Source organism: Anopheles marshallii, chromosome 2 (genome assembly GCF_943734725.1).
Source record: "Anopheles marshallii chromosome 2, idAnoMarsDA_429_01, whole genome shotgun sequence".
In the NCBI taxonomy this organism is placed as follows: domain Eukaryota; kingdom Metazoa; phylum Arthropoda; class Insecta; order Diptera; family Culicidae; genus Anopheles; species Anopheles marshallii.
This window is the reverse complement of record NC_071326.1, coordinates 71,589,399-71,613,414: the sequence shown is the minus strand read 5'-3', so window position 1 is coordinate 71,613,414 and position 24,016 is coordinate 71,589,399. Positions and strand designations below refer to the sequence as shown.

The following is a 24,016-nucleotide window of genomic DNA, read 5'->3' as shown; positions in this document are numbered from 1 at the left end:
AAACGCGTCTCACAAACGCACAAAACTTTCATGCGGATTCTCGTAACATTATTAAATAACGATTCTGAATGTATTGCACCTAACTAATAGGTACCGGTTCCAATATCTAGACACTGCTGTGAAGGATTACACAAACCATGAAGCATTATCATACTTCGATTGTATGCCCTCACAAAGATAAATAGTGCTCATGGTGTAAGTACACATTTTCGAACAAAAATAAAATCATATGCGTCCTATCAAAACGGAAATGGTTTACCATTCCCATTCAGTAGCATCTAAAAAAACCAACACGAATAACACATATTAAAATAACAATCGTAAGTTATAGTGTGTTGCGATAGATCAAAAGCAGTCTCCTAGGCTCAATGCTCTTTGTCCTGTTATATCACTGTCTTTTTAGTTTTCCTCCGAAAATCGAAGCCAACGGTTTGAAATCTGATTATTAAGTTATGTACCACGTTGCTACTCTTTTCAGCAGTTGGCAGCATAAGCATGCATTTGAATATGGATAAGGCAAAAAACATTCATTTTAAAAACTGTAAGTACAGCATCATTCTCTCGATACTCCATCTAATCCCCGATAACGGCCAGATAGTCTTGCTAGCCTAACTTGAAATCTGTGCCGTTCTATTTTCACCCCGAAACGAATTTTGGTGAAAAGGACCAGTCGGTTCCAACATACTTTTGGCTTCTAGTACCACCACCAGCAGGACTGATTACGTGGATGAGTTGTTATAATTTTGTCGTCCACCTAGCTCAAGCAGGTAGCGATCGGGATGATCCATCCAGTCGGCAGCCGTCATCTTGACCGTTCGCTGCCGTTCCGCTTCCTTCACCTGCCACTTCTTAATATCCAGCTGAACGTCACGTTGCTGCTGATTGCCGCATCCCCACACCTCAATCGAAAGGATTTTGTGCTGCAGCGAACGATATTCAAGACGCTCGAAGTGCTCGTCCGCGATCAGGATCGGTTTGCGCGGATCGGAACCAGCACGAAGGCCCTTCGGATAGCCCCGAATGTGCGTATTCAGGTAGAGGCTTTTCGGTTTCTTTTCCAGCATTTGAAATCTGTGTAAATGAAAGAAACACGAGCATTAAGCTGTGCTGCAATGTTAAATCTTTGTCACATACTTTGGCAGCAACTGTAAACAGCAGCTTCCTTCGTCACCGATGTACAAATGCGTTTCGCGCCATTCGTTCGGATTCGCCACACAAAACAACAGATCATCCTCGCAACGGAACAGGATCAGGTTCGGTCCACGGTAGCCAAGGACGTGATGCAAAAATCTATTTGTGCCCGCACCATCCAGTCTCGAATCGTACAGAGACGTCCAGTGGGAGGGTACGAGCGACAAAAGTTTCGCCAAAAAAATCTACATTAAAACAAATAATTATTTTGGGGCTCAATCTAGCTACTTGAATTGGAACTTATCAATGAACCTACATGCGAAGTTAAGTTGGCCGAATTTGGATTAATCGGGGCCGGCACGGATTGCGGTTTGCTGTACAGGGGTGGAAGCGATCCCGCCAACAGCCAAGCCTCCGAAAGCGGTAGTAGCGGTTGCTGATTTTTCAAGCGCTCACGTTCTTCCACCGTAAGCGGTTTGCCCGGTTCACGTGACATACTTGCCCCACCTATACCGCCACCAGAGCCTCCCCCACCTCCAGCCAGATCCTTTCCGAATGGATTCGTTTTCTCGAGAATGGGAGTTTGCAGCTCCAGTCCGTAGCTTGCTTCGCCCGCGTTAATGGCACTGATCGACACGACCGTTTCACTGTTGCTCACCATACTGTTGTCGATGATTGTCCGATGGGAGGTGCTGAGGGCGTGCACACAGTACTTGTGAATAGGCGGTACCAGCCGAGGTACATTGTTTTCCAGCCAGCGGCAAATATAGCCCGGACTGAGTGATTCCTTGGAGAAGAAACACGACTGCACAACGGAATCGAGCGTTCGATTAAGCTGTAATGAAGTAAAGTTTACCGTTCAAGTAAGCTAGATTTATAAGATCGAAAAGTTCCGATTTTATACCGATAATTCATCATCTTCTATCTGAGCAGCATGTAATTAATAAAACATGTGTTACCAAAGCAACAAGAGTACGTTTACCGAATCATTTATCACTTACCAACCGACAAGACTGTGGTCCATCCGAATAGTGCGCCATCGCGAGATTGTAGCAGGTGCGTAACAGATTTTTCAAATTTTCCGGCTTTATCAGCTCACTCTCGTTCAGATCACCAAACATGCGCACATAGTTTTCCAAAATAATCGAATCATCGAGCAGGGCAAGAAATCGTTCACACTGCTGCCGGAAAGCAACCAAACCCAGGTGTTCCGTTTTAGCGTGGCTCATAAAGCGTAGGTAGCGAAATAGTTTCAGTCCAAGATCGGGATACTTTGGAAACACGTAACGCTGATGGGATAAATGCGGGACAATGTGAAGCATTATTAGTTTAAGAGAGAAAAAAAATGTGCTGAGTGTCACAACTCTACCGAAAATATATCTCCCGTAACACCGTGAATTCCGTGCTGTTCTTCACACTTTTTCGCCAAAATACGACCAAGCTTATCGACTGGTTGGAACTGTGTCTGGGCACGGTCCTGTATGTCTGCACCGCTCGCAGTACGTGTCATGCCGCGTGCCGTTGCGCCAGGTGCAGCACCATTGCCACCGTTCGGCTGTTTCGACTGTTCGTTAGCACCGCCACCATTTCCTTTGGTCTTTGAAGGACTGTTTGAACTGGATCCCTTCCCGTTGCTATTACTGTGTGTATTTCCCATGTTTCGCCGCTCTCAAAGTTCCTGCGAATTATTGGTACACAATGTAGTTGCAGTATATTTCTGGAATTAAATAATGATATTGTACATAAATTCCAATTCTATAATCTAACAACCAAGGCAACGCAAAGGAAAATTCAATGTACAGTATGGTATCGGAATCTGAAAACCAGTTTACCTTGAAAACCGGTCACACAGATGAAGGGATCTGTATCTATCGTGCTCAATTATCGTCTTGCTTTGGCCACTAGGACAAACGAATGACGCGATACCTAATCAGGTGTGAAGTGAGTAAACATAATTGCGTGAAACAGTGAGTGATACGCGAAATATTGGGAGGGGGGTTTTACACAGTAGTGTTCCGTTGTTCATCCCGATTTATGCACAAGAAAGATGGCCTGATTAGGATTTCTAGTCTACTTGATGCAAGGATCAAAAGCACACTCCATAAGTCCATAATAATGAGAATTTCTCGGTTAGAGCAGAGTTAAATTAAGTGTCATTACATTTATGGCACTATTTTCTTAACGTGTCCGTATCTATCACCCACCCTACCACCTGAATTCATTTGCTTTATCAATAACGCGCAACGAATGGGCCCTATTTTACGTTTCATTCATTGCTGTTGGTGATTTCTCCGCTGCTGATAAGCAGAATGGATCAGCAATCCGAATGGCACGAACCCCCACATCGCATTGAAACAGTAGCGCAGTAATTTCAAGAGACAATCTCGTGTCTTTCGATCAGATAATTGGAACCACTCTTCGCATACTACTAGTGCCTCATCTGTTTTTGGATTTTATTACTTAACCCGCGGTGTGTACCGTAGAATCACACAATCCTCATCACTTGCGCGCTGTAATTAGTGTTTGTTTTTGGCATACGTACTTATTAACAGAGGTGCCCACCCACTTGTTGCACACTATTGCGATGATCAGGCTGCAGCAACCTCCACGGATGGATCTCGGTTCTGATGGTTGACGAGGAAGTTCCGCGTATCTGGCACGGGCTACATACAGCGGGTAACGATGTTACAGGGCGACGATGCGTCGAAAGATCGTCTAGTTACAGGGTGCATGCGATAAGGCGATCATTCTAAACCCGCTTGCACGACAACACAACACACACGCGCGAAATGCACCTTTTCGCACCTTAGCGCAATGCACTTTTCGCGAAACTACGCTGTTTGCAGAGTTTTGTTGGAATTTTTCCCCGAGCAGTTTTGTTTTGACGGCAGCTGTGAGTGTTCGTATTGGAGCTATAGTGATTGCTTAAGTACTCCAACGTTAAGGATGGAAAATGAAAATTTCTTGCGAAAAATACTAAGAACAGATACACACGCATGTGGGGATTTTAAAATTATTATCAGAGTGACCGGATGGTGTGGAATTCGCCCACCAATGAAATATAAACATGAAAAAACGATCATTTGTCTTATTTTTTATAAAACACGATCATTGAAGCATGTTGCGGCATGCATGCATTTACATCAAGTCTGTCATTGCACGTTACATTATCGGTTGCTAGGAAACGATTTAAAACAGTGCGTTTAGTATTCGTCTGTCTGTGGAGGTCTTTGGATTGTATCGCAGAAAAATAACGATGGCATCGTATCCATGTGCAGTTTTCCCCGAAGAAATAGATCCATTTGTTCAAAGCATTCGCCCCTACGAAATTGTTGATATAGGGAGCAAAGGGTGAGTGAATTTTTGAAATGAAAAATCCTGTTCCTTCGCTATTTAAAAATTTACGTCGGGCTTCTGCCATGCTTTGCGTTTTTTAGTTGGATAGAGCAGCATGAAGTGTTGCAAAAACTCTGCCAACAGGCTTTCATCGAAGCGTCCACCAAACAAGAAGAAATTGTAAAGGAACGATTAATGCTGGAAGGTAAAATTCCGCTCCTCATACATGAGCTGTACAGCGTTCTGGTTTGGCGTACGGAAGTTTTATCGCGCTTGTTAGCGCTGAAGGACCCTGATGCCACCTTCGTACTTTACAGCGTAATTTACCACGAAGCTAACATTTGTTCTTTGTTGGAAACCGTACTGTATCATCGTACCAGCTGCGAGGCGCTCGATAGTAGTGCCCTCGATCTAATAGATTATTGCGCTCAAGCAATCGGTCGATTGATTGGCTTGTTAGCGAACGGTTACAACGATCTTGAAGATGATCCACCGCCGAACGAACTATTGAACGAATCCACTTCGGAAGAAGTCATACGAATGGGACGTGGAATGGACTTTCGTATTGGAATCAAATGTCTGGGTGTGGTGTCTTATCTAGTTGAAGGTCTAGAGCTGTTGCCACTTAGTGCCGTGACCCGTCTTGTACGTGTCCACGATTTTCCCTGCTTGATTGCGGAAATACTTCACGCCAAACCATGGCTGCGCCGTAACAGCGAAGGTATATTTGAAAAATACCGTAACACCAGCTGGCTGCCGGCACACGGAGATGCGGTGCTTAAGGTGACGGAAACCGAGGCCCAAACATGGTTCTGTCTATATCGACTGTTATTTAACGGTGAGCTTATGAGAGATTACGAAATTAACGGTTACAGATATCGAGAAATTGGCAAATGCGTTGGTCTACTGAACGAGCAGTTGTTAGATCAATTGCCAGCATTAATTCCCTTGAAGCAGCATCTCTGCACCATGCAGCTGACGAAAGAAAATGTCTCAACAGGAACTACGTCTACGTCGCTTCTGTTGGAGGAATTGCCCGAAATGCGAGAACAGCTTCTTCGAACAGCACGCCAAATTGGTTGGGATCAAATCGTGGCAAAGCAACGTAACATTTTCATTGACCTCGATGATCAGGATGTACTTGAAATGGCGAAGCGTATTAATGCCGCGTATAATACCGATCTACTGGAGAAGTATACCGAGCAGGAGGAAAAGCGCAACAAACAAAGCGAAACAGACCAGTCCGCGACAAAGGTTTGTGGCAATTGCGGAGCGTTGGCGGCAAAGAAATGCTCCAGATGTTTGCATGTTTTCTACTGCTCACGGTAAGTTGCTTCATGACCAGCTAAACTTAATTCAATATGTATCTGCAATAACTTCTTTTTTCTTCGTGCCTTTTTGAAAATAGTGACTGTCAACTGCAAAACTGGCCCGATCACAAAGAACTCTGCAGTCAGCTGAAATAAAACCCTTTGGAGAGGCGGACGGTTCTCGATCAGGAACGCACAGAGTAGAACATAACGTGTTGTGTGTTTGTTTTTAGTTTTTATCGGGAAACACCTTGGTTTATGTGTGTTCTTCTTACACATTCACAATAACTCATAATGCACGGAAACTGTGTGTTTAGCTTGTCTGCCGAAGGTGCTCCTTGATGACATCGAGGGCTGGAGTTTCCTCGCCGAAATCCTGTAGAACATTAAAAGAACCAACGTGGAGTAGGTGTGTAAATCTCATATTCTAATACTACAAAGCAGAAAGCCAACATCTCGTTGGCGGGTTGGTTCCATAAAGAATCACTCACCTTCAGCACGACGCAGGAGGCGCCGCAAATCTTTCGGGGCTTGCCTTCCTTGTCAATCTTGCACAGACCGGACCATTCGCCAAGCTTCTTATTGGAATCCACGCGGATCAGTGGAATCTGGTGCTCGTTGCACAGAGCCGTGATCAGCTTTTTGTACTGCGGCTCATCGCAGCTTTCGGCCAAAATGCACAACACGGCCTGGCGTTTGTCCAGCGCCTTGCACGCTTCGTGGATACCGTGCACCAGTCCGTCGGCGATCAGCGACTTCTTCAACACCTCCTGGAGGGCGGTATTGACATCCATGGAGCCATCGATGGGTGCACTCGGGGCCTCACTAAAAATGGAAACAAATGCATGCATTGGTCGCATATATTGCGTATGAAGTCACAGCATTGTCGAGTCTGCAGAACATTGCAGGTTGTTGAGTTGACGACAACCGAACAGCTAGTGATGTCAACAAACCAGATACTTACACTTCGACGTCGGACATTGTCTAGCGAACGAAAAGATGGCCATGGAAGCGAAAAGAAATAAAATATAGTTAGTTCCAGACCTCAAATTTATCATGGGAAAGAGAAGCTCGCTGCTCAGACATCAAAACATCTTCCGTTCATTGACAAGTAACCAGAGCGCCACCGGCCGACTCCGCAGAACGTTGCACATCCTTCAACACACAACTGTACCGTCGGCGGAAGACAAATTTGCGCTGTTTATGGTCGAATGATCGCAGCTCGATGTCATTTGCATACGTTCAAGCAATAATCAAACGTTCCGGATTTTGTTTCGATGCTATTCGTGGCAAACTTCCGATATTTCTTAACACTTACGGCAATTTATTTGCTAAGCGACACAAAATGTGTTTCACTATCGAAGCCTACGATTGACGGAAAAGAGCGAAAAAGACAGCAAACTGCCGGAGATCGCCGAGCGGAAGTTGATGGTGACTGTCAGCTGTCAGATGTTGCGACTAACGTCAGGTGCAAGTAGCGAAAATTATTACGTATCGTCTATTTTCAAGCAAAAGTAACGGATGTGAAATATTTCAACACAAACCGAAATTTATTTTATAATTCCTCTCCAGGAGTGAATGTGGACTTTTTTGCCTACCAAAGTATAGTTATTCGTTTACATAATTATCAAACTCATCAATTAGAATGAAATAATCACTTTACAAAATCCGCGAATTTAATTTACGTGGGATGGGTATTTGACACTGAAGACCAGTAGTAAACAAACTCTCCAACAAATATCTTTTTTATTTTCAAACTAAACGCAGAACGGAGTAGTATTGTGTTAAAATAATGCAATTTCATGCTACACGCTTTTAATCAACAGGTAGGTGGAGTGTTTTGATTATCTACTTTCATCATCTTTTATATTACACGCATACCATACACTCCAGAGAAAGTATCGAATGCTAAGGATGCAATGAATTGTTTCGAAACAATTTTGGTTTCAACAATTCGGAATATATAATCCAATCTATTTGTATTCTGGGAGTGTTTGAACTCGCTTGTGAAGCTATAAGCGCGTGCTTTGTTTTACACCAATGTAAAAGTTAACCGAAAGGCTTGTGTAAATTATGAAGTTTGGATTCTAATTCTAACAAATTAGTTTAAGTGCCGTGGGACTAGGACGGCTAGTTTTCAAAATGTACACGAACATCCTCTATAGCACAGAGGATTGCTGACAATAACCATCAGTACAGAGTTTAAGAACACCTACCCTTATCGAACATATGGCTAACTTTAACTATAATTGCGAAACGCACGACGCTGAAAAAAAATCATAACTATCGTGACACATAAATCCAACTCCAACCACATGCAGTATACCAGAAGAAAATGGTTTTATTGTAGCAATATCATCAACATAGAAACTTCTTAGCTGGCTTGAATGCTTGCCTCGTGCGCAAATTGCGTATATAGTATCTTTTATATATAAATTTCCCGGTTTTGATGCTTGAAGACGAACCAGCTATAGGAAGCTATTAAATGTGGTACATGATATCAGGCCGACTGCGCAATGTAAAAAGTTGATCACTAAAATCCGGATTATGATGCCGTTCTTTGTAAAATTGCTCAACTATGCTGGCAGGAGGTAAGAACAGCGTTGGATATAGAATGGCTCAAATTAGAGTGCAGCCGGTTGTGATTAAATAAATTTATTAAATCGATCCATCCGCTTCAATCTGTGGCTGACATAGCTCTGGCCTGAGCACGCACTCGTTTTTCATACTCCAGTCGGTTTTGGCAATATATTGTGTATGCCTCTGCCTGTGCCGGGTCCTTAATATTGGGTTCGTTTAGCAGATCTTGTATACCGAGCAATATTTGTTTAATCGTGATCGCAGGACGCCAATCCTTTTCTTCGTCTAGTAGTGACAGGCACACCGTACCGGATGGATACACGTTCGGGTGGAACAACGGCGGCTCAAACTTGCACTTTGGAGGGCTGGTCGGGTAATCATCCTTAAAAATCATCTTCAGTCTGTATAGTCCACCTTCCCAGGCTGTTCCTTTCTTTCCGGGAATGGCACACTCCCATGTCATGAGGTTCAGTGATCCATCGAGGTTCTTCACGGGGCGAGCCACAAACCCATAGGGGTGGTCTTTGCGCCACGCTTTACGTTCCTCCCCAAGTCGCGATGCTGCGATGCCGGACATGTTGACTCAAGTTTACTGCTTCTAGTAACAATTTTTTCTACAGCACGTACTTCACGAACTATGTGCGTCCTGTTTCACAAGCGCCGAATTGTGTTATGACGCCTTCCGGGTGACAGCTCCGATGGAAATATTTCACTCACTTTTCCGTCAAACAAAATGAGCCCTTGCAGCAAAATGTAGACAAAAATAAATGACGTTCCATTGTTTTGTTCTGCGAGCACAAAAAATGAAACAAATGATGCCGTACATTGACGAATGCAACTGGAACAAGCATTTTCATGGAATTGAAATTGTATGCTTTCGGCAATTTTCGGATTCGGTCCCATATGAAAAATCCAAAATTGCGCAAAATTTAACGCAAAATTCAATTATCATAATGCATGAGATTTTTAATAACCACTGATTTTGGATTCACATCTCAATTTAATCAGCCTCCCGCAAGATTCCGCAAACAAAAATACACACAACCACAAAGAATCCGGAGTTTTGTATGAGTCTTTTAGACCGGTACTATTAGAAGAACGAGTATTTGAAACACACAAATTAGAATGAAACACCTCAATTATGATTACAACTTGTTTGCGTTAAGTTTGTGATTAAATAAATTTATTAAATCGATCCATCCGCTTCAATCTGTGGCTGACATAGCTCTGGCCTGAGCACGCACTCGTTTTTCATACTCCAGTCGGTTTTGGCAATATATTGTGTATGCCTCTGCCTGTGCCGGGTCCTTAATATTGGGTTCGTTTAGCAGATCTTGTATACCGAGCAATATTTGTTTAATCGTGATCGCAGGACGCCAATCCTTTTCTTCGTCCAGTAGTGACAGGCACACCGTACCGGATGGATACACGTTCGGGTGGAACAACGGCGGCTCAAACTTGCACTTTGGAGGGCTGGTCGGGTAATCATCCTTAAAAATCATCTTCAGTCTGTATAGTCCACCTTCCCAGGCTGTTCCTTTCTTTCCGGGAATGGCACACTCCCATGTCATGAGGTTCAGTGATCCATCGAGGTTCTTCACGGGGCGAGCCACAAATCCATAGGGGTGGTCTTTGCGCCACGCTTTACGTTCCTCTCCAAGTCGCGATGCTGCGATGCCGGACATATTCAATCAAATTTACGGGTTTTAGGAACAAATTGTTTCTGCAGCACGTATTTCACAAACTATGCGCGTCCAGTTTCACAAGCGTATTATGGCGCCTCTCGGATGACAGCGTCGATGGAAAAATTTCACTCACTTTCCCCTTCGATAAAAATAGCCCTTGCAGCAAAATTTCTGAAAAGAAAAGTGACATTTCGTTGTTTTTGTTCTGTGAACATCAAACAAAATTAACATTAAAGTCGCTGTTTTGAGAACGCTATCGAGAAAAAGGTAAAATTTTACATGGTTAAATAGTTGAATAAAATATTTAATTGAAAGGCGAATAATATATAATCTGTGTTAGATTCAACAATTAGAAAACTGTTAATCAGGCAGCATTAAGCATTCTACAAGCTACGAATTCTGGACATTTCCAGGCAGTACGCATATCTGCAACCACCTTGCAAGTAAGTAGATTGTTTGGACAAACGCAAACGCAAAGACAGAACTAGCATAATGAAATTTTACATTGTACGCCATGGATTACAGCATGCCGTACGTGGTAGTGGAAACGACGGATACTCTTGGCAATAACGAGCTGCTCGCTGCACCGGAAAGCTGGATCCAGCAGGGAGAAGATGGGAAACAATATCTCTGTTGGCCCAATGTGAGAAACATTACCACATTGAATGCACTACTGCAGAATGACTGTAGCGTACCGTCACTGATGTGGGAAAAACATGAATGCATGATCATACGTCATAATATTTTGTCGCTCGCATTGGCAAGTAAGGCAATAGAAGGTATTCAAAGGCATAGCGAAAAGTTAACCAACCCCGCTAAACGAGTCGCCCCCAAAAGTCCCGATGCTGATGAGAATCCAAAGCGTAACTATGCACCAGGTAAAAATGTACGCGAGAGGTATTTAACCGGACAAAACAAGGATTACAACTACGCTCAGGAAGTTTTATACGAATCAAAACCGGACATTTCATCTGATCCCCTGGAAGAAACTAGGACGAGCTCTAACGTTTTTCAGATGTTTAATGAGCTCAAGAGTCTCATTGATTCTAATCAGGAAGAGATGACGAAAAAAATGAATGAAGGGTTTTTTCGTATACAGAAAACCATGGTCGCCATGATGCATAAACGAACGGGTCAACCAGTGCCGACATCAGCTACCGGAACACTTAACGCAACATCACAAAGCTTTGCTTCAACGACCTTCAACATGAAAGTTTTGAAAACCTTGGAAGAAATGAATAATTTTGAAGAACAACTGAAAGACGATGATTATCGAAAGCAAGTGCGACATTGGGTAGACAGCGTCGTATCCTATGAGCGTAATCCAGAATGTCGCATGATGGAAATACTAGACTTGCTATTCGATCGGCACTTGTTGCCAAACTTTAGCTGGACCGGTGCTAGTACCAAAGGCGTGAAGAAACACGCATTCGGAGAGTACAAAAATATTATTCTGCTGTTTGCCTATGTAGGCACTACTAGCTTGCACCGCGCAGATAAGAAATTTGTGGCCAATTTTTTTATGAAAAAGCTTAGACATGCATCTGTCCGAGCAGTTGGACTAAAAGGCATGCGAAGATGCGTTCCACATACGCCAGCACCGAGGTCAATTAAAAATAGAATGGGAGTGAAAAACATCAACACAGTCGCCAGCAGTTCGAAATATGTTAAGCTAAGTAAGGTGGAATACGAGAATGCAGAAAGAATCGACGATTCTGATGAAAACAATGTAGAGTATACAATTAGTACAGTTGAACCGCAACAAGCAGTTGTGGATCACCAGTATACAGGCTATAAAAGGCTAAAAATCGATGCTATGAACGATCTGCAACCAACGCTATGCATGAGTGCAGAAGATGAATCCGAATAATTTGAAACATTTGCAATACATGGAACAAAGGTGTATATTATGTGTGGGAAAATAAATAATGGTTTCCTAACCACACTGAACTGCATAGAGGTTAACTTTCCTTCATGTACTTCGATAGATATGTTCAAAAATGGGAAAAAGGACACGCTTGGTGCAAGTTTGATAGCTTTAGTTTGATAGCATGTTTCATAGCTTCATTTGAAATATTTCAATCAACGGATTCGATTGACATCTGATTGTTATGGTTATTTGATCACAACAAAAGTAAACAATTGCTAAATAAGCGACGCCGAATAAGCAGCAACTAAATCGTGATAGAATGATATTTTTCCATTCAAATATTTGGTGCATTCAAGGTGTAAAGTGTATGGTACGTTAGCTTAAAGGTGTTGCTGAGCTGACTAATAGCCGCATACCATTACGAGCATTTCGTACATTGGAAACAGTTTGGGATTTTTGCATCAATTTCTGCAATAGGTAAGGGAGGGGATCAGTTACAGCAAAAGAATTTAAACGTATATTTATTAACAAAAACCTTGCAGAACATTTTTAGGATGCCTTATGTCTTGGTAGAAACAAACGATGCTGTCGGGAGCAAGGAGCTACTGGCAGCACCAGAAGGATGGATCCAGCGACACGATGACGGAACGGTGTATCTGTGCTGGCCGAATGTTAGGAACATTAATATGCTAAATGCACTGCTTACAGATGAACATAGCACTCCGTTGGCCACGTGGGAAACGCACACATGTGTGATAAAGTGTTCTAACATACAGTCTCTCTCGGTGGCTGGCAAAATGATAAAAACTTTGCAAACCCATTGGAAAACATCTTCTGCTCCAAAGAAAAGAACCATCGAAGCGAATGTGGATGTCACTGCAGGGCCTGTTTGTAAAAAATCGCCCATCAACGAAGACCTTGAACCGGACGAATCACAAATAATTTTAATGTTCAATGAACTCCGAGGTCTGATAGAAAATAGACATGACGAGGCAAGGAAAAAGCTGCACGATGGATTTTATCGCATAGAAAAATGCTTGCATTCTGTAGGGAATGAATTACTGAGTGTAGAGCAAGAAGCGGTTCCCGATCATGCTGCGCAATGCTTCCAATCAGCAAATGCGATGGAGTTTTATGTAAATCCCGTAACCTGTATAGACGAGATGACTGATTTTGAAGAGCGGTTGAACGACGAGGAATATCAAAAGCAGGTGCAACATTGGATCGATTGCGCCATTAGTCATCAGACACATCCGGAACATCGCATGCAAGAGATACTTGATTCGCTGTTTGACAAACAATTTCTATCAAATTTTAGCTGGACTGGACGTAGCACGGGTAAACTAGCGTTTATGGCATATGGAAACATTGTTAATTTGTTTGCATATGCCGGTACCACCACCATGCATACTGCTACTCCCAGATATGTGGGGCAATTTTTCACAAAAATACTGCAACAAACTTCTGCGGTAGCAGTACGCAATCACCTTTCACCAGAGCTAGTAACAGTCGATTCAACAGCTTCGTGGAATGCCGAAAACAATTCCATACTACAAACTGTAGAAAGATTTGGTGAAACTACGATAACGGAGGGTGGCCATTCATCACAACATTCAGACGACCATGCCAACACGGAGATCTCCATTGTGAATCCGTTAACCTGCATAGAAGAGCTGGATGCCTTCGAAAGTAAACTTGGCGATGCTAAATATCGTGCCGAGATGCATACATGGGTAAACGATCATGTTGCCTACGAGAATAATCCGGAAGTTCGTATGATAGAGATTTTATACTTGCTATTTGATAAAGATTTTCTTTCCAACTTCACATGGATAGGCGCGCGAAAGGGCAGGTACGGAATGAGGTCGTACAGCAATGTTGTTAAACTATTTCAATACGTGGGTACCACTGCGGCACATCGTGCGGATGAGGTATTTGTGGCAAGCTTTTTTAACAAGAAATTAAGATATGCCAGCAGAAGAGTAGAACTAGTGTTGAGTGACTCTGATTCAGATTCAAGATACTTTGACATGAATGAATGAATGTGAATATGTGTTTCAAAGATTCATGAATTGTCCAATATTTATGACTTCCATGTAAGTATCCAAGAATCCCCTTTGAAGATTGATGAATTTTTTGAGAATCTATTCCCGATTTGAACGACTTCTCGCAAAAGATGTATATGAATGACCAGTTGCGGATCAATATCTTTGGTTGGATAGTTGGGCCCCTAATTAAAAAAAAAAAAAATCCCGAGGGGGTGGGGGTCTTGGATGTTGGAAAAAACTGACCTGGGGGGGATGACCGTAAGGTCCGCCACTGTGAATGATTTAAAAGATTCATTAAGCTCTGAGTAGAACATAGAACACATCGTAGAAGCCACACTGAAGTAATAAATATGACTTAAAGCATTAACCAGTTTGTGTCCATCTTTCATGTTTTTGTATCAAATTAAGGGATTTTTTTTTCTCCTACGTACTAAATAACTTACCGTGGAAGTTTGTTAACGAAAATAAGTCACCGGTCGTTTTGAGCACGATCTCGTAGAGTGAAATATTTCAATGCAATGTCTACCTTCCTCGGCGTACAGCGTTGAACGGTTCTGTCAGATCAAATTGTTCGAAGGGACGAGCATTTGTTGTTGATTTCGTGCGCACAATAAACGCGGGCATTTCAGACGAAAACAATATTTTGCAAGGAGAAGCTTTACTTGCTGCAATTTGGATTCGTTGCTGATACGGTAGTAAGGTGTGAAAAAAGGAACGTTTTTATCTAAGAAAGTCGAGAATACTGCACTATCGTTCGACTTGGAAGCCTTCTTTTCCTTCGACAGCGTATGCATGTGGTGTTGTCTAGAGATTTCATTGGACTGCAAAATTAAAGGAAAACAAAGTGGGTAGCCGACACTGCATTTCGTACATGTAACATAACATTTGCATATTAATGTTTCCAGGATGCCGTACTCCGTAGTGGAAATAATCGGAAATACCGAGAGCAAGAAATTGCTAACAGTGCCAGAAACGTGGATTGTTTCGAAGAATGATGCGATAGGGTATTTGTACTGGCCGGGTGTGAAAAGCGATGTTTCGTTGAAAGAAATGATGGCGAATGAACACAGCACTCCATCGGCTTCATGGGGGAAAAAAATATGTAAAATTATCTACCGGGGCATTCCCTCCTTAACATCGGCCCAAAAAACTTTGGAAATCTTGCAAAAGCAGTACAAATTGAATATACGCGTAATTACTCGTGGAGTGAAGAAAAATGATCAGCATAGCATGAATCCAATTCAAAACACTGCATCATGCAGAGCAGTGCAAACGTTTGTTGCGAAGGATCTGCCGACTAGCAATGCAACCCAACAACTGTACAATTATATGAATCCACTGGAGGATGAGGATCCATTTGGGGATCTTCCGGTTCCAAAACTGTCGACAGAAAACTTGTACACATGCTGCGATCCGAAGGAAGAGAACGATCCTTTCGGTGATCTATTTCCAGTAACATCACAATTGAACCTTGCTACTGAGAGTAATCCGACACGAAACAAGCCTCTAAACGAGCCCGCTTTTGCTGTTGGGGAAAGTGATGATCCGAGTGGTAACGATGCACAGAATTGGTCTTCCCGTGCCGAGAGGCTCGACCCACCGGAAGATGTGAAACATTCTTCTCAGTTATACGATCTCATATATGAGCTGAAGAACATAATAATAAGCAATAAGGAAGAGATAAAGCAAAACATACGAGAAAGTTTCAATCGAATGCAAGAAACCATATTGACGTTGATTACACAAAATGCACAGATGGGTTCGAACCACACAGAGAGTAAAACAGCTGAGCTGGGTGATTGTTATGTGCACACGTTAAAAACCGTAGAAGATGTGAAACGTCTCGACGATCAGCTAAGAAATACAGAATTTCGAAAGAAGGTTATAACCTTCGTAGATTCAAACATACAATATGAGACAAAACCACTGAGACGAATGAAAATAATATTTGATATGCTATTCGACGGTAATTTGTTTTATCAGCTCAACTGGACCGGAAAGTATGGCAAACATCAATTGAAAAAATACTTCAACATAAGAAAACTATTTGAATACATAGGCAGCACTTCAATGCATCGCTCCAGTCAAGCTGAAGTATCCAATTTTTTCATAAAGACATTTTATAACAGAATGCGAGGGCTAATACAGGCCCAAGGAAAGGGAATCTCCCGTAATGCTGAGGCGTGCAGTTCGAAGACTATTGATTCGACACAAGAGAAAACGATACCAAACGTTCTTTTGGACGCAAAATATGAAGGTATAGAACGGAAAGATACAGCGAAGAAAGGCAAACGGATTGAACAGGATAAGATGATTGAAGAAAGTGAAAGCATTGCACAGGATGAAAGTATGGAACATGATGAGAGTATGGAACAGGATGAAGGAGAAAACAGGCAAACATTGTCAAACGTAGATAGTTCCCATGTAGCATCATCCGGAAAAATCCTGACAGAAAAATATGTCAAGCGCATTACATGTGTACAAGAACTGGATACATTTGAAGAACAACTGAACGACGTGAAGGTTAAACAGCAAGTGCAAATATGGATCGAGAAAACCGTTGGTCCGGTGACCAATGTAGACAAACGCATGAATGATTTGCTGGACCGGTTAATTGACAAAAAAGTATTGCGAACCTTCAGTTGGATGGATGCAAATAGTGGAAAACTGCCTTTGGAAAGCTATGACAATTTTGTTAAACTTTTTGAATATGCCAGCAGATCCGTGATACATCATACCATCATATTTAACCATGGTTACGTTTCCAATTTCTTTTTGAATTGCATTAGCAACATTGAAGGGTGAAATATGTCTTAAAAGGGAATAAGTCTTAAAGGCTTACACACTCTTAAGTAAGATTAAATTTTTTTGATGAAATTGTGCGAAAGTTATGCAATACAGCAATAAGTTAGAAATAATGAAACACTTTATTTTAAAAGTTATGTAAGTAAGGCCATCAACATGATGCCATACGTATTAGTTTAGTGCTGTACAGTGGTAAATACTTCATGGAATATTAAATTCGCTTCGATGGAAAGCTAACAGGCAAACTGTGTTGTGTTTTATCCTGTTTGATTCTGAAACAACATAATTTGCAGAGAACACAACCTAACTGCTGGATCTGTTTACAAACAAAATACAGGAAATATATCTGTCAAACGAATTTGGCGATGGTAGCGGTTGGTGTTGGTACACAGTAGATAGAGTCACAAAAACTACATCGTTGGGGAGATTTGCAAAGTAAGTACGGTAAGCAATAGAATTTCATATATTCTCATATTATCATACATTGTAGAATGTCGTACGTTTTGGCGGAAACGATAAATGATACAGGAAATAATCAGCTGCATGTAGCACCTGCAACTTGGACCGTGCAGCACAAGGGAAAGGTTTATCTGCGGTGGCCTAAAGTCCGAGAAATTAGCGAGTTGAATGCGATGCTTGCCGACAAGAGCATCCTTCCAAAGGCCGATTGGGAAAGACGAGCATGTCAAATTCTCTATAGGAACGTCCCGTTAGCATTAGCAAAGGATTTGTTAGCTAAAACGCAACAGCGCTCCAAAACGAATTCAACAGAATGGAAACCTGCAGAAGATGTTCCGGTTGCAGAAAAAAATAAGGTAGAAAACGATACACCATCAGGCAGCCAAGCGTGGTGCAACGTTTTAGGAAACTTGCAGAATGAAATTATGCCAGACATACCAACTCCGGAAGAGGATCCATTAGGAGTTCTACACTCCTCTGCAGGGCAGTTTGAAGCGATTCATGTTCGAAACGAATCGCCAAACAGTAACCTCGAGTATGACCCGCTGGGAGATATTAAACCATTTTCCCAGTTAGTGGATCTGATAAAGGAGCTAAAGTGTATCATTCAAAGCAATCAGGAAGAAATACTTAAGAGACTCGACGAAGATTTCTATCGAATGCAGAAAACCATGTTTGCTTTGGTAGCCAACAGAGCTCCGGGAGATTTGATTACAGAAAAACCACCTGGAACTGTGCGTGTAGATATTTCAGCACCATCGGATGCAGAAGTTGAACGCAATCCGTTGGGCACCACGGAAACATTCGTAGTCAAACTGTGCACTTGTAAGGCAGATATTGATGCATTTGAAGCTCGATTAAACGATGAAGTATATAGACAGAAGGTTCACAGTTGGATATCCGGCATTGTTCATCCGGTAACGAATCCACGAACTTGTATGATGGATATATTGGATTTATTGATGGACAGAAAATTCTTTACCCAATTTAGCTGGACGAATGAACGCAGACCCCAAACCATACCTTTAGCGAAATATGTTAATTTCTGCGAACTTTTCCAGTATGCCGGTACCACACCGGACCATCAAGCAGATCTAAAATACGTGGAAACTTTTTTTAAGCTAAAAATTAAACATTCACGATCGAGAATAAATATTATCGGCGTACGTAGATGTGTGGCCAAAAGAAGAAGAATTTATCAAAAAAGTAGAATGAATGATAATGCCAGAGAGGATAGATCGAAAAAAAGGAAACTTCCAGATCGGATTCAGATGCAGGAAAAACGGGACATGACGGAAGTTAAACCGGTTACGGAACAAACGAACCAAGCTAGCGTAGAGATTGTAGAAGTTAACGTTAACCCCATAACGTGCGTTGAAGGAATGTTCGAATTCAACGCAGAACTGGGGAACTTAGAGTATCTACAGGAAGTGCACAAATGGGCAGATAACACCGTTGGCTCCATATCCGACCCTGAACAACGTATGGAAGAAATATTGGCAAAGCTGGTAGATGGAAGTTTTTTGCAGAACTTCAGTAGGACAAAGCAAACGATTGTGAGTTATGGCAATTTCGTTAGACTCTTTGAATACGTAGCAAGTACTGCCCATCATAAAGCAAATCACAAGTATGTGGTAAAGTTCTTTCAAGAAAAATTACACTATTTAGCATCCACCACAGTAAGTGATCGGTGATTCTGTATGAAAAGTTACTTATTATTTTGAAGGTGTATAGTTGCAAAGATTAGTGTAACAAATGGACGTATATCTTTGTAATGTTAAGTTTTTCGTTCGAATCTATCAAGAAAGATTTGTAGCAGCTCACGTGTGCATCTAACAGAAAAGAAACAGTTTATATGAATAACGTTAATCATTATTGAGCGTTAGAGAAATTAATAAATGTTACACAGAGGAACAATTGAACAGCAATTTCAAAGCAAACGATCAGCAATGCTGCAATGTGTCGGTGTGTAATTTTTTAAATGGACATCTAGTTGTCAGTTTAAAATTTAAAATGGCGTTGTTTGGGACAACTTTGACCGGAATTTGTTTTCAATGCGCTATGTTGATTGCTGTATTGTATCCTTGGCGCATATCGACTCGCGGAGGGAAATACAATTTTCAGAAGTAATTCTACAACAAGAAAAATCCCATGCATCAATTTCGTGTGATAAACTTGATAACAAAAGCGTGTGTAGCAGATAGAGGTGAGCAGATTATACCTAGGAATGCGTAACATGAGGGTCGTAACAATTATATTCCCATGCATCTTGCGCCCGGTGTCAGGATTTTAGGATGCCGTACGTTGTGTTGAAAAAGAAAAAACTTGATCTTGCGGAGGGCCAGGAAGATGTGATGGTGGTTCCAGATGTCTTGACCAGGAGAGGCTTTTGTTTTTTTACCTGTGGCAGACTGTGATACGATAAAAACGTACTTGGAAGAACAGACAGCACCGCTGCAGGGATGGGAGAAACATGAATGTGATATCCTGTGTAGAGGAATTCCCAACTTAATAGCCGCCTATAAAACTATCGATAAGGTGCAGAATGATGCAAGTGTGGATGACTTTATAGAACTGTGCCGTGTTCCTCGTCTGAAACGTTTGAAACGGGACGAACTTCAAAACAAACCGGTTGAGAATGTTGTGGAAGAAGATGAGCAAAAGATATTCCCTATCTTTAAAACGGGCCAGGAAAGCGAGGATCCATTTGGAGACATAAAACCTCCTGTAGAATTGCCGCTAGAAACGGACTCGGGTGATGTGCCATTCGATGAGAATGAGGCTGCTGTAAGCACACGGGATAATGTAGCTGACCAAACTCACTACACATTGCTTCGAACGGAGCATAGGAATGATGCGCTCGATGCTGCTTCGACCGTTACTTCAGATTTGAGTCGTACTATTGAGACTCGTTCGGTTCGTAATAGATCATCCAACAAAAGGGCTTTTAGTGTTGTTCGACACAATGACGAAGGTGCATCGAGTGACGACGATGCATCAAGTAACGGCAATGTACCATGTAACGATGATGCACCGAGTTGGTATTCTTACGAAAACGTGCGATCGAAAAGAGTTCAACCCACCCACTCATTCACCAAGCCACCGGTAGATGCTGACATTGCACGGTTGTTTGATCTGATATATGAGCTGAAGAGTATGATGATTAGCAATCAGGAAGATATAAAGAAACATATACGCGAAAGTTTGGCTCAAATGTATAAACACATGGCGTTATTGATTAAACAAAATATTCAACAACAAATGCAACAACTCATACTCAGAGAGCCGTACAACAGTCCACAGGTGATAAGTAAAGCTGACCTTAATATAATAAGTACATTCAGAAAGCTTATGGCAATAGAAGATGTAAAGCGATTTGATGACCAGCTACTAAATGCAGAATTTCGGAAACATATTCAAAACCTGATAGATAACGCCCTTAAAAATGAGACCGATCAAACGACACGCCTGAAAATAGCGCTGTATCTGATATTCGATCGGCAGCTCTTTGCTCAGTTCAATTGGGGAGGTGGAATTGAAAAAATGGCGTTGAAAAAGTACAAAAATATAATCGAATTATTAGAATACAGCGGAACCACACCTACACGTCGTATGACTACAGTGAAAGTGGTACAATTTATTCAGTCCGAATCTGCAGATGCTCAAAGGTGGAAATGTGATACAACAGCTCCAATAGCTACAACACCTACAATAGCTGCAACACCTACAAAAGCTGCCACACCTACAATATTTACAATACCTACAGTAGCTGCAAAACCTAAAATAGTCACAATACCTACAGTAGCTACAAAACCTCCAATAGCTACAATAGCAGGATCACCTACAATTATCACAATACCTACAGTAGCTGCAAAACCTGCAATAGCTACAATAGCTGCAACACCTACAATAATCAAAATACCTACAGCAGTGGCTACACCTCCAATAGCTACAATAGCTGCAACACCTACAATAGTTACAATACCTGCAACAGCTTCGACTGCTATAACTGCAACACTGAAAAATGTAGGGCCTACGCTCGATGAAGCTGTAAATTGGAAAACTTGCGCAAAGCTACACCCAGCTTGCGTGTGGAGGTGAGAACAATCGAGGCAAAAAAACCAATTGCAACAACTGAACCGGTCGCGATAGTTGAGGCACCAAGCCGCACCGAAAATGCTCGCCCTTTGTCCGAAGCAGATCGTGAATGGAAAGCTCCTCCTGCCAATAGCTTAGCGAATGAAAGCAAGTGCATAACATCCGTGAAGGTACTGGACAATTTTGAGAACCGACTAAACGACACCAAAATGCAACAGCAAGTTCACAAATGGATTGACAAAATCGTTGGGCATGAACAGAATGTTGAAACACGTTTGTTAAAACTGTTCAACTGGCTAATCGATATCAAAGTATTGGAGAACTTTTACTGGATTAAACGAAATGGTGATTATCGACCTTTTTCGGAGTACACCAACGTCATACAATTATTTGTGTACGCTAGCAATGTTAGAAGGGAATCAGAACCGACGCCGTTAATGCGGGAAAATGTGGATAAATTCTTCAACAAACAGTTCACCTACGCTGACTGGCGCATGAAGGAAACGAATCTCCCAATACCAAGTACCTCCGTGTCTAAAATTTAACATGCTCAAATTATCGTAAGGGACAAACAAGTATCTGTAGGTTTGCAATCACTTTCAAAGTAAATTGCTCGTAGATGCGAATGGAATCGTTTTGCATCGATAATTAGTGTTACGTACTACGCCGTAGTTAAGCCTTCGTTTTATGATAAATGTTCTCATTTTGTTCTTTATCCATTTTATTTGACTCAATAAAATGTAATGAAATGAAAATGTATTGTGTTAATGTTCAACATACATCTGAGTAACATTTTTTTAATTCAAATATTTGAAATAAAAGTGGTCCCCGCGGAGGTTGCCTTTTCCTCGCGAGCATCCAAGTGACATTTGGCAGTAGACTTCGACGGAGTGACAGTTGTTGACATCAACAACGGGAAAGGACGCCAAGTGTGCTGCCTGGCGAAGCATAATCGGGTGGACAGATATTTGTTTATTGTTTGTTGATATATCTTACTAACTTACTTAAAGTTAAGTTAATCTTCGGGGATACTTGATAAAAAATCTTGGACGACGAAAAATCGTAACAGAGTGTTGTGTGTTTGCAATACAGGTACGGAGAGATTGCCATTATTTATCATGGGTTCGGGAATGGGCTCTACTTACGGTCGGAGCAATTAATGCAATAGTTTTTTTTTAATTCAGGATGCCGTACATTTTGGTGGAAACGATTGATCCTGCCGGGGATAAGGAGCTGCTTGCTGTGCCAGCAACCTGGGTTCAACGGCATGATAATGGAAGTGCGTATCTTTGTTGGCCTTCGGTGCGGAGCATTCGTAAATTGAACGCACTGTTTCAAGACGAATACAGCATACCGACAGAGGTATGGGAGCGATATGAATGTGAAGTTCTATGCCGAAACATACAATCGTTGACATCGGCCGACAAAATGATCGAAACGATGGAAATGCAGTACGATTCGGATGAAATCGAACCAAATAAACCTACGCCTGACCTGGAGAATAGTACAGCCCAACACAGAGCACAAAGCAAACAGCATCATCAGTGGACAAAGTCGGAAACGAACCGTCAGAAAGGAAAGGTGCAGAAACTACTCGCACGCATAAACACACAGGAGAATGATCCACTGGGAGATGCGAAACCGTGCCCACAGCTGCTGAGCCTGATGTACGATTTGAAAAGCTTAATTCAGAGCAATCAGGTAGAGATCAGACAGAAACTAAAGAAAGGATTCGGTCAGGTGGAAAAATCATTACTTGCGAAGCAAATCGAATCGAATGCCATGCAGTACGCCATGGAACGCATGGAATCGAACGCGCTGGGGAATGTTTCATCGTTCCCACCCGTTCCGCAGTTTAAAGTTAACCTGCTAACCGAGATGGACGAACTGGAAAACTTTGAAAAACAGTTGAATGACAAAGAATATCAGAAGAAAGTACACTGCTGGATCGATACCACCCTGGGTCTAGAGCGAGATCCCGAGCATAGGATGCACACCATACTGGACCTAATAATATCCCGCAAACTATTTGCTGGTTTCAGCTGGACCGGTGCCGGTAAAGAGAAGCGCCCGATGTACGTACACAAAAACATTCTCGGATTGTTTGAGTATGCCGGTACCACTCCCATGCATCGTGCGAACCACATTACGGTGGAGCTTTTTATGCGTAAAAAATTGCACAATTCGGCCACCAGGGTTAAGGTGCTTGGGGTTCGCAAAAGTGTGCCCCATCGTCGCAGACGCACAGAGGCTAGACAATCGAAGGCATTTCAAGCAGCGGAAGCGGCAAGCTATGAAACTAGTAGCGTAAGATCACAGGATATGGCATCGTCTACCATTACACAAGCGTTCGAGTTGGAAGCGCAGGAAGATGAAGTGAAGCTCGAACAATCGTCATCATCTTCATCATCATCATCCTCTGTATTTTAGCACAATCCGATTAGTGCGGAATGTGTGGAAATTAAGCAAGATCAGTGGGGTGTACATGGAAGCTGGGAATGATTACGAAGCAATGCGGGACTATGGAAAAATAGACAAGTAAAAGATGGTAAAGCTGCAAATCACATTTCGGTCATGCGGCTCATGCAGAAGCGAAAAAATCCCATAGAACTCCTCTGTGACGGTGGTTCGTTATTTATTCCTGTAATCCACCCATCTAGGTTCAACGGACGGAAGTACGCTTATTCAATCTAA

At 42.1% G+C, this 24,016-nt stretch overlaps 9 protein-coding genes across 9 annotated transcripts; 5 read left to right on the top strand and 4 right to left on the bottom strand.

Moving 5' to 3' along the window:
• Positions 1 to 719: 719 nt before the first annotated feature.
• Positions 720 to 2,788, bottom strand: LOC128706699 (uncharacterized). The gene is made up of 6 exons (XM_053801640.1): positions 2,501 to 2,788; positions 2,133 to 2,420; positions 2,036 to 2,056; positions 1,448 to 1,966; positions 1,135 to 1,376; positions 720 to 1,071 (listed from the first exon to the last, which is right to left on the bottom strand). The coding sequence occupies exons 1-6, from the start codon at positions 2,786 to 2,788 to the stop codon at positions 720 to 722; spliced, it is 1,710 nt and encodes a 569-aa protein (XP_053657615.1).
• Positions 2,789 to 4,387: 1,599 nt separating this feature from the next.
• LOC128708327 (zinc finger MYND domain-containing protein 10 homolog) lies at positions 4,388 to 5,933 on the top strand. The gene is made up of 3 exons (XM_053803301.1): positions 4,388 to 4,482; positions 4,569 to 5,792; positions 5,876 to 5,933. Exons 1-3 carry the CDS (start codon positions 4,388 to 4,390, stop codon positions 5,931 to 5,933), a joined length of 1,377 nt encoding a protein of 458 aa, XP_053659276.1.
• A 67-nt stretch (positions 5,934 to 6,000) lies between these two features.
• LOC128709541 (40S ribosomal protein S12) lies at positions 6,001 to 6,758 on the bottom strand. The gene is made up of 3 exons (XM_053804547.1): positions 6,742 to 6,758; positions 6,269 to 6,602; positions 6,001 to 6,153 (listed from the first exon to the last, which is right to left on the bottom strand). The coding sequence occupies exons 1-3, from the start codon at positions 6,756 to 6,758 to the stop codon at positions 6,091 to 6,093; spliced, it is 414 nt and encodes a 137-aa protein (XP_053660522.1). The 3' UTR covers positions 6,001 to 6,090.
• A 1,696-nt stretch (positions 6,759 to 8,454) lies between these two features.
• Positions 8,455 to 8,934, bottom strand: LOC128708331 (SUMO-conjugating enzyme UBC9-B). Its single transcript, XM_053803304.1, has one exon. It carries the CDS (start codon positions 8,932 to 8,934, stop codon positions 8,455 to 8,457), a length of 480 nt encoding a protein of 159 aa, XP_053659279.1.
• Positions 8,935 to 9,562: 628 nt separating this feature from the next.
• On the bottom strand, positions 9,563 to 10,042 carry LOC128708030 (SUMO-conjugating enzyme UBC9-B). The gene has a single exon (XM_053802987.1). It carries the CDS (start codon positions 10,040 to 10,042, stop codon positions 9,563 to 9,565), a length of 480 nt encoding a protein of 159 aa, XP_053658962.1.
• Positions 10,043 to 10,568: 526 nt separating this feature from the next.
• LOC128708518 (uncharacterized) lies at positions 10,569 to 11,912 on the top strand. Its single transcript, XM_053803497.1, has one exon. It carries the CDS (start codon positions 10,569 to 10,571, stop codon positions 11,910 to 11,912), a length of 1,344 nt encoding a protein of 447 aa, XP_053659472.1.
• A 554-nt stretch (positions 11,913 to 12,466) lies between these two features.
• LOC128718514 (uncharacterized) lies at positions 12,467 to 13,954 on the top strand. Its single transcript, XM_053812137.1, has one exon. It carries the CDS (start codon positions 12,467 to 12,469, stop codon positions 13,952 to 13,954), a length of 1,488 nt encoding a protein of 495 aa, XP_053668112.1.
• A 912-nt stretch (positions 13,955 to 14,866) lies between these two features.
• LOC128718513 (uncharacterized) lies at positions 14,867 to 16,765 on the top strand. Its single transcript, XM_053812136.1, has one exon. It carries the CDS (start codon positions 14,867 to 14,869, stop codon positions 16,763 to 16,765), a length of 1,899 nt encoding a protein of 632 aa, XP_053668111.1.
• A 5,742-nt stretch (positions 16,766 to 22,507) lies between these two features.
• LOC128709390 (uncharacterized) lies at positions 22,508 to 23,752 on the top strand. The gene has a single exon (XM_053804388.1). The coding sequence runs from the start codon at positions 22,508 to 22,510 to the stop codon at positions 23,750 to 23,752; it is 1,245 nt and encodes a 414-aa protein (XP_053660363.1).
• Positions 23,753 to 24,016: the final 264 nt, after the last annotated feature.